Source organism: Vigna unguiculata, chromosome 3, assembly GCF_004118075.2.
Source record: "Vigna unguiculata cultivar IT97K-499-35 chromosome 3, ASM411807v1, whole genome shotgun sequence".
NCBI classification, from domain to species: Eukaryota; Viridiplantae; Streptophyta; class Magnoliopsida; order Fabales; family Fabaceae; genus Vigna; species Vigna unguiculata.
The window spans coordinates 35,175,024-35,185,789 of record NC_040281.1 but is presented as its reverse complement, the minus strand read 5'-3'; the positions used below and the strand labels follow the sequence as shown (position 1 = coordinate 35,185,789).

General features: G+C 33.1%; 1 protein-coding gene across 1 annotated transcript; it reads left to right on the top strand.

Moving 5' to 3' along the window:
• The first annotated feature begins 7,665 nt into the window (after positions 1-7,665).
• LOC114176508 (single-stranded DNA-binding protein WHY1, chloroplastic-like) lies at positions 7,666-10,766 on the top strand. Its single transcript, XM_028061571.1, has 7 exons — positions 7,666-7,997; positions 8,293-8,393; positions 8,485-8,577; positions 9,104-9,198; positions 9,535-9,608; positions 9,901-9,989; positions 10,413-10,766. Exons 1-7 carry the CDS (start codon positions 7,775-7,777, stop codon positions 10,530-10,532), a joined length of 795 nt encoding a protein of 264 aa, XP_027917372.1. The 5' UTR covers positions 7,666-7,774; the 3' UTR covers positions 10,533-10,766.

Genomic DNA, 10,766 nt, shown 5'->3' with positions numbered 1-10,766 from the left:
AAAAAAAATACTATTTTATAATTTTAATAATATAAAGTTTAATTTAAAATTATATATTTTATAGATTATTAAAATTATATAATAAAATTTTCTTAATAATTTCATAAGTAAATTAAAATAAAAAACGTACATGTTTATTTATTTAAATAAATACATTTTAATAATAAAATATGTAAACAATTAAAAATGAAAAATATGTCACATTAAGACATTTTGGTAATCTAGTTTTTTATATATTAAAAATTATTTAAATATGTCACATCAGTCTACTTAGTCACAAACTTTTACAAATATCTCTCTCTAATCTACTAAACAATCATCTTCTAATTCTTTAAAAGAAACAACATCGACTTCATATTTTAATCTTTTTTCATTTCTTCCTCTTTCTTTCTCTTAAATCATTCTTCCAAAAAAAGCTCAACCTTAATCGTAAGAACACCACGATAGAAAATTATTACCTACACAGAAAACCAATGAAATTTCTTATTTTGCTTATCCTTTGTCCTGAAAAATCACTATTGACATAAAAAGTTAATTTGACATAGTTAACCATTTCTCGATATTCATTTCCATACTTAAGCACTTTCATGGTATTAGATAAGTTCCTCTTAACAAAAATATCATGATATCATTAGCATATAAATTACGTGTAGGAAATTTTTGAGATTTTGAGCAACAACTCCTAATAAATTTGCCTATTTAACAAATTAAAGTAATATTTCTATTTAACACTTTTTGGCAAGAAAAAAAAATACTACAAGAAAATTGATGATTATCTAAAGTAAAAATTTATATGTAAAACAACAAATTCATAGGTAAAATCATGTTATTTACAAATTATTTATGAAATAAAATTGTATGTAAATTGACAAATTAGTTTATAGTTGTTGTCTAAATTAAATAATTTGTTGTGAATCAACTTGTTGATTAAAAGATCTTTTAAGTAATTTTAAACACAATCGTCGTTAATCAACATTGTTAATGTAACACCCCATTTAATTAATAACGTAATTAAAGAAGCGTCACACTGGAATAATAACGTAGCGCAGTCCTGGAGTTTAAACTCACTCCTTACACTTACCATGGTGCCACAGGAAAATCAAATACAAGTCTAACAAAAGAGAATAGAGTAGCAAAGCGTAAAACAATACATGGGTTGTAGTCCTAACGAAAACCATAGAGAAAATAAAATCCAGCCCAGATGGCTAAGCAGCGGAATCGCCATTTCCTTGCTGACCACGAGAACCTCGCCCATCTACTCCCATCAATCAAATTGATGATCATCGCAAGAAAGAAGAGCCACATACAAGACAACCATACAACAAACAGGGTAAGCTAGAGCCAACAACATTTTCATCATACAGTCAAATATACTTTCACCATCCAATGTCCATATGACAACCAAGCATATTATGACTTTTCAATCAATACACTACGACTCGACTCGACTCATCCAGATACGTATAACTTGGTCGGATTCAGCGAATGACCGCACTTGTAGTGGATACCTCTGTTCACCCCCGAGCTATGTGTTACAAGTGTTACGATGGATCAAATTTCCCTCACCACAAGGTTAGCCCTTAATGAATTTCAGGCCTCCTGCTACTCTCACAACAGGAGTCAGTCCGCTCTAGGTGAGACTAATTGACTCCTCAAAGTGTCAGGATGCAACCTTACCTTGAATCCTTACCTAGTTATACAGATGGGGCACCACCATGGACACCCACTAATAGGGGCCATGGAATTACGTCCCGACCACTGAAGCGCGACCCTAAAAGTCTCACCTAGAGACTCCAAGGAATTACGCACTAACACGGACCAACATATATAACAGCCAAGAATTTTCACATACATTACACATGAAATATCATACCAACATCCATAACCAATCCTCGTTTCTCATACATTGAATCAATACCAACTCGTTATTCCCAACCATGAGTAATGCGTTTCTCCTCATACCAAAACCACACCGCTGGTCTACCAACCATCAAGATCCATTGTAGCTCATGCCAAGTTCATGACCACACGCACATACATATGTATCCAACTTCTCATGTACAACTCATATAAAAATCATGCCAAGCTTACAATCCCCCACATATAATCCCTTCCCAAACATGCATACTCATTCTCATTAAGCCATCATACAATAACCCATATAGCACAATTTTAAACATCCAAGCATAGAGGAAACAACATCTCGGGACGTATCCTTGCCCAGCTCCTCGCTCAGGCTGGAGGGTCTCGCTCAAGCGAGAATGACTCTCGCTCAGGCGAGCTCCTCTCCGCCTAGGCGAGAGCTCGACAAAGAGAACAGTAGCCCCTGCGCGATCTCGCTCAGGCGAGACCCTCTCCGCCTAAGCAAGACGCTCGCTCGCTCAAAAGAACAGCAGGTCGTCTGGGCGACCATTCGTGGAAAATTAGCTTAGGCGAGCCCCTGTTAACCTCGCCTAGGCGAGACCAAGTCGCCTGGGCGAGTTTATCAGTGCCAACCACTGTCTTAACCTGCAGCAGACTCGTGAGCGTACCCCAAACAACATACCCACCATATCACACACCCATAACAACAGGCAAACTCAAACAATCACAACCAACATCGAATAACATACTTGTACCAAACAAGCAAGAGGGTTCTAGCTTCCCTTACTTGGAAAACAAGCTAGTAGTTGGATCCCTAGGCACCAACAGCGAACGCAACGACGTCTAGAGTGGATTAATGAGCTGGAAAACAGTGTAACTAGATTAAAACGAGTTCACCCTGATTGACCTTAGTTGGAACCACGAAGAAGGAGCTAAATGGAACTAAGGTATGAGTTAGAACAGACTTACGTGAAGTGGAGTTCTGGTCAGAGTTCCCTTGGGGGTTGACAGCTAACCCTAGCAGAGCTCTAGAATGGAAAGGGAGGCAGTGTTTAGGTTCAGATTGCAAAATGAGACTGAAAGGGAAACCCTAACAGCTTTAGGGCCTCTGCACCCTGTGGGCCAGCCTTTAGGCCCAACAGATTAAGGCCAGCCCTTAGACATTAGGGCAGAAAAGAGAAAGCAGATTTTAATGGACCTTACAGTTAAGCCCATAGACTCATCTTTTATATCTTTTAACTACGGTTGTTAATCAACAATGATTCCTTAATCTCTCCTCAACACATTATTACATGGACTCAAAGGTGAGTCGCTTCCCTATAGTATATTTTTTCTTATATTGTTATTATTGTGATGTTATTATGTTGTGTTGTTATTGTTGTCACAACAATCTAAATATGTAAAAATTGACACCATTTTTAACTAGAAAACCTAAAAGTATTAAATTTATTAATTTTTTTTCTTATGTGATATTTAATTTTATTATTTCTTTTTAATATAAAATTTAGACTTACACTTAAATTATTACCAATCATTATATTTTCAAAATGGTATATCTATTATATAGCCCTTAATATGTATTTCTTATAAGCCTTTGACAAACCCTTTCCACATAACTGTATACTATTACAAAAAAGAATTTTAAAACCCAAAAAATAAAAATAAATCCTCAGTCAAAATTACTGTTTCGGTCTCTAGAGTTTGCTTCAATTGATATTTTATTTTGTTTTAGTACGTTTCTTCCCCAATACTAATATACGACCTTTACATGACGAGAACAACTCTTCATCCACCTAATTTACATGCTATATGTTAAATATACTTTGTTATTCCATGTCACATAAACTAAGTTAGACATATTAGGTATTTCTCTTACACAAATAATATGTAATATAATAGTTTATTTCAGTTTAGTTTGGATCCCATCTAAAGTGTTAAACCTCAAACCAAACCAAACCTCTTGGTTCTAAAAAAAGTTAAATCGGTAAGAAACTTTTCAATTTTAATTGGTTATTGAATTTTTGGAATTATTTTCATTATATTAAAATCAATGGAATGCAGTAAATTATATGTAAATTAAAATACAAAAATTGATGATTATTGGTCTTTTAATTTACAAAAATGTCATCTTCTTCCTTTAATAATAATTATATATACACCACCTTAATTTCATATATTACAATATTTGATTTTCCATTAATACAACATTAGTAAACAATATTTTAGATATTAATTTTCAATCCAACAAACATGCAAAATTGGTTAAGTATATGTTTAATTGTTTTCAATTAAGCAAATAAACATCTAAAATAGTGTGTGTGTTTTTCTAAACGAGACTAAAATTAAAATTATTTATTAATGGATTCTTGTTAATTAGATAAAAAACATACTAATAAACATCAATACGAAAGTAATTTGAATTTGATAATTGGTATGAATGTAACAATATTATAAAAAGATTAATTTGACTTGAATCGGTTTAATTTGTGATTGGTCCACTTAAAATTAAAATGAATTGAATTGAAAATTTTGATTTGTCCCGTTAATTTTTTAAAATTTATTTAGGTATATAAATACTAAAAATATATTTAATCTGTATAAATATTTTTTTATATATACATTTTTTAATTTTTAATTAATTAATTATTATTTTTCATAAGATAAATTAAAATAATTATTATATTTAATATTAAATTATTTTATTATAATTAATTGTATAGGGAGGTCGAGAACATTTCAGCTAGTGGGGAGGTTGGGAACATCTTAACCCATATTGATGTATGGGGAGGTCGTAGACATCTCGGCCCATTGAAACCGAGTACATCTCGCCCCAATTAAAGACAATTGTATCTAGACTCAATGTAGGGATATGTCACATATAGATGTATATCCTAGTACATATGGGTTCAAACATACATACATACATACGTCCTCCTACATATGAACTCATACGTACAAATGTACATCCCAATACATATGGGCTTAGATATACAGATGTATATCCCAATACATATGGGTTCAAATATACAAATGTACATCCCAGTACACATGGGCTCAGAGATACAAACGTACATCCTAGTACATATGGACTTAGGCATACAAGTGTACATCGTAAATGGTAAATGGGATATAGGACTATAAAAGTGCATTTGAGAATATGGGCAACATAAGGGAATGTAATGACAATTACAGTTACGATAGGGCATTCATGGGTTTTATTAGTAGTTACGAAGAGAATAAAAATGATTACAAAGGTAATGAAATTATGATTAGAATTAGGTAATATAAAAAAGGGTTTAGTGTCCAAGGTAAGAGGTAAGAGACCTATCTTTGCATTCATATTTTACTCACTCCTAAACTGGAAGTATTACTAACTTGAGTGTCGGAGTGCTTGCAGGTACCCACCCTCTAGGAGCATCGCTAAGTAGCAGTTTAGGGGCGAGCTTTGTGAAGAAGAGACGACGAAGGATTGAAGACTTTTGAGACAACTCGATTCCATACAAGAACATTAATAATTATTTATAAATGATAATAATTTAAGTTATAATAATATTACAATTTTTTAATTATTTTAATTTAACTTTTAATTTTAAAAAAATAGTTGTTGTAACCTCTGAACTTTAGCATTTTAAAACTAATAAAATAGGGTGTTTCATCATAGTGTTCAAAACAGATAATCCAATGTACAAAAATATATTAATACAGTCTTACAAAATATAAGATTATAAAAATATATCATTTATACACTTAAACTAAAACTAAAAAGCTATATAAATAAACTAACCACTACTAAAGCTCCTAGTGAAACCTTCCATCAACCTAAAATATGCCCCCTCTTCCTCCATAGGTGCCTTAGAAATTGCAACACATCTACTCCCACTGAGTAGGTGATCATCACAAAAGAAAGACAAGCAACACAAGACAACAACACAAAAGAAGGGTAAACTAATGTTTAAAAGAGATAATCATACGTGTGTGTGTGTGTATATATATATATATATATATATATATATATATATATATATATATATATATATATATATATCATGTCAAATACTTACAAACGTGGTATAAAACATATCTTTGATCTATAATCACAAAAGTAATTGATACTAAACTCAAATATTCAGATACATGCACTTGGCATCTAACTCATTGGTGGTGTGCACCTATAGTGGTTCCCAAACTCTGTAGAGTTTAGCCTCAAGGGGTTATCACCCAACCACTCACAAGTTTAGCCTCATGACATAAACTACTCTACTTTACTTGAGTCTAAGTAATTATTAGAGAAATGATACCACCATATTGAATCCTTATGCCAATGCATACACTAACATATCACCACACAGAATCTCCCTTGAAATTCTAGAAATCACATCACATCACATGCATATATATATATATATATATATATATATATATATATATATATATATATATAATTTAAACACTAATAACATTATTCCCTAAAACAAAACTTGTCCATAATGAATTATCCAATATCTATCAAATTATGTTCAATTTTGATCCACTTGCTTAGCGAGCCCTTCTTTTCGTTAAGCGAAAGATGCATTCTCGACCATCGACTAGATTGCTCGCCTAGCGAGGTTATCATTGGGACTTTAGGAAAAACATCCTCTCATAATTTGTCTAACGAGTAGGGTTCGTCCAACGACTTATAAATCAGTGAGCCCCTAACTCAAAATTTGCCCAGTCAGCTCAGGCTTGCCCAACAACTCATAAATCAGTGAGCCCACTAACTTGTAACTCGCCCAACGAAAATGCAATTTTGCATAATTCTGCAGATCATAATTTTGCATAATTGTGCGAATTCTATCTCTACAGACTTGTGCATTTTAGGGCCAGATACACCGCTATTTGAACATTTCACAGATATTCAATTCACACTACAATTTACATTTGCAATAATTGAAATCATGAAGAAATCTAAGCACAATATCAATTTCACCAATTCAATCTAATAATCAACGTCAGAACTAACACCCGAGTTTCTACACAACTCATATCATAGTCAAATTTCACCATCAAATCTAGAAATTCATACCAATTTAACATTCATACAAAATAACCATAGTCTAATTAGGTTCCCTTACCTGTTATCCTGCTTAAACAACTCAACAGACTCAACGAACACCAAAACACCTTTAGCTCCATAGGATGTTTTTATCTATACCTAGGAACAACACAAGAACGATTAGGACCTACCATTACAATTACTAATCAATAGATACTCATACTGATGATTAAAAAGACGCATGCAAGCAGAAGAAAACTAACATGCAACAAAAAACAAAAATGGACCAAAAAAAGGGTGAAAACTAAACTTACGTGAACGGAGAAATTGATCGGTCCAAACTCAAGAGCTCGTCGAGAGGATCAATTTTATGGTCTCGATTCTTCAATCAGACGACCTAAAGAGATGAAACTCCTAAAAAAAAGTTTGAGAACCTAAAAAAGTGATTTTTGGAGAAAATATGTCTTTTAAAATAATAAAATAGTGATTTTTGGAGAAATTATATCTTTTAAAATAATAAAATTCGTATATAATAAAACTATTCGTACTAAAACTTTATAATATTAAAATAGTTAAGTGTTCCTATTTTTAAATCATCATCACAATTTTGACAGGATAAAATGAATTGACGAAGTGAAAACTCCAACACTTTACCTGTTGAAATAAATAAAAAAACAAAATTTGAGAAATAAAAAACAAATATTTTTTAAAAATACGAAAATAAAACATTAAGTATTATAGATTAAGAGAGAAAGACATTTTTCCTCAAAGATAATCTAAAGGCAAACACAAAAGACCGGGAAAGGCACATAGAGCGCAAAAGGAAGCGGCAGAAGCAGAAAAGATAGAGTGAGAGTGAGAGTGAGGCGAAGGAAGATGTCCAACTTGCAGTTTCAACTGCACTCTCAACCATCACCCTTCTCATCTTTATCTTCATTATCCTCTTCTTCTCTTAAGCTATTCGCAAACCACTCTTTCTCTCCAAACTCTCTTCCTTTTAACCCTCCTAAACCCTTCTCCCTCAGATGTCGCCACTCTGATCTCTTCGACCAGAACACCTTAGCCTCCTCACAACGACCCACAAGACCCACTGCTTCAGGTACAACCTATTTTTCCACAACCCCATTTCTTTGTTTTTTTTTTTTCCTTCTTAATTGCTCCTACAAAACTGATATTAATAATAACTAAAAAAACATTTGGGTTTCTCAGAAACCTAATTACGGCTTGGTTTTCCAATTTAAAAATCTATTTTAGTACTTGGAAGATGAATAGAAAGTGTTTTTGTGCTATGTCTTTTGTGCGGTAGTTAGGAAATACGCAAAGGGTTTGTGTTGCGTTGCGTTCTGTTCTTGTGAAATGCACTTATTTTGTTTTCTGGTTTAACGTGTGCTCAGTTGGAGCTTTGCCGCCTAGGGTTTACGTTGGTTACTCCATTTACAAAGGGAAGGCTGCGCTTACTTTGACTCCTAGGCCACCGGAATTCGTGCCGCTCGATGTATGTTTATTTTCGTTTTGATGGTGGTTTTGATTGGATGTGCCATTATGGACTTGTGGATTCGGCATTTAACTATGGGGGATTTTTGTAGTCAGGGGCATATAAAATATCTAAGGAAGGTTATGTGCTGCTTCAGTTTGCACCTGCGGTTGGTACACGCCAATATGATTGGAATAGGAAGCAGGTGAGTTGTTATGGTTTTCTGGTGATTTCTACGCTGATGTTATATTTCAAAACCAAGAAGGCTTTGCTTGGCTTTCAGTTGGTAGGATTTTTATTGAAACATAGATTAAAATGGAAGAAAAAAGAGGGCTACTTTTGCAAAATGGAGTTCATTCACACTTAAGTGTGTAAAATGAACTTCATTCAAACTTAAGTTTGCAAAAGAAGAGTTCATTCAAGTGTAGGTTTGCAAACTTTAATCTAAACATGCGCGAAGGTGTTAAGTTCTCTGAGAGTATTTTATGAGTCTGTATGTATACCATATATGCCATTTGATTAGAATTAAAGTATTATATTTTGCAGTTTAGATGGAATATGAACTGCTGAGCGCATTGCACTTAGAGTTCACAGTATTTTTAGACAAAAACTGACTTTGCTATTTTGATAAGTTTGGAAGTTTTGGTATAAATTCTGTTGGATTCAGTCTGTAGATATTCTCTTGTGGTTGAGAAGTGTAAATTTCTGTAGTACTGTTTACTTGAATGCAGGTGTTTTCCTTATCAGTGGGTGAAATGGGAAGTGTAATAAGCCTTGGTACAAGGGAGTCCTGTGAATTTTTTCATGATCCTTTCAAGGGCAAAAGGTAGTTTGTACACCATACCCTTCTAATTATTGGAATATGTAAATTTTTAATGAAATTGACATTATCCTTGATCGGTGATCATTTCTTGATGCCTTGATTATCTTAGAATAAGAATCACATTTTCCTTAGTGGATCTAGTCTCTTTGAATAAAGTTAGTTGATCTATATGACCATGTAGACTGATTCATACTTTACTGATTACGTTATTGCATGTTGTTGAATATATTTTTTCATTTTTCCTTTTGCTTTGTGGTGGATTATGGGGAAGGGGCTCATATTTTGTGTCAAGTTTTGGCTGCTATGCTCATACACACTTAAAATTATCTTAATATGCAGCGATGAAGGTAAAGTCAGAAAAATTTTGAAGTTGGAGCCTCTTCCAGATGGTTCTGGGCACTTCTTTAACCTAAGTAATACTCTTTCTTCATATTATTATATTTTTATCTTATTTTATATCCTTGCCATATTTATGTTTGTGGGACACTATGAAATGTTTTTGGGTTCATTGAGACCATGATATATTGTGAGAACTACATCAAGCTCCCCACAGTGGTGCATTATTCCAAAATTGATCAATCTTAATGTCATCATTTTAAAACATAAGTTACCTGACTCTCTTTTTATAAATGCCTGCTATATAAATGAAGAAAGTTAAATGCCTGTATTTGCTTCAGTTCTGACGTTGTTGTGGCATTTCTGAAGGTGTTCAAAACAAGCTTGTAAACGTGGATGAAAACATCTATATCCCTATTACAAAAGCAGAGTTAGCAGTTTTGTGCTCAACTTTCAATGTACAACTCTCTCTCTCTCTCTCTCTCTCTCTCTCTCATTTCCTTATTATGTCAATTGCCAAAATCTGCATTGCCATGATTCTCTTGTAGTCTATTAAAATATTTTGTAGCAGAAATGATCATCATTAGAGTAGTAACTATGAAAATTTGACTAATATAAAGTTTTCCGTAATAGTTGGCTAACATTAGTCATGAAAATTCTATTGCCTAGCCACTACTAGGAACTTATCTTTCACTGTTAGATATATTGAAGTACATATCTTTCCGTATAAGATGTCATGAAGTCAATACAGTTTTTTTTTAAGTTCTGCATGGAGTACATTTCCTGCCTTCGCAAATGTAATCTTTCCTTTATGCAACAACCTGATTTCTATTTTGTTTATATTGACTGTACTTTTGAAACTTTATTTTTTTTCTTTGTAGTTTATCATGCCATACCTTCTTGGTTGGCATACCTTTGCAAACTCCATAAAGCCAGAGGACACTAGTGGAGTGAATAATGCCAACCCAAGATATGGAGGTGACTATGAATGGAACAGATAGAGTTGTATTTCACCGCTCTCTCCCTCTGAACTTGGAAATACATTGCATTTTGTTAGCTAAGAATTGTTTCAGTGATTCCTAATTTTGAGTTTTTATTCTATTTTTCTTCTTGTTAGTGGAATTTAGCTCAGGGATGATGTTACGGTTGAAAAAGTTGAAATGATTAGAGAATTTACAGTGTGTAAAATGATATTTGTGGAAGTATAAACCCATACACATTTGAATAACTTGTTA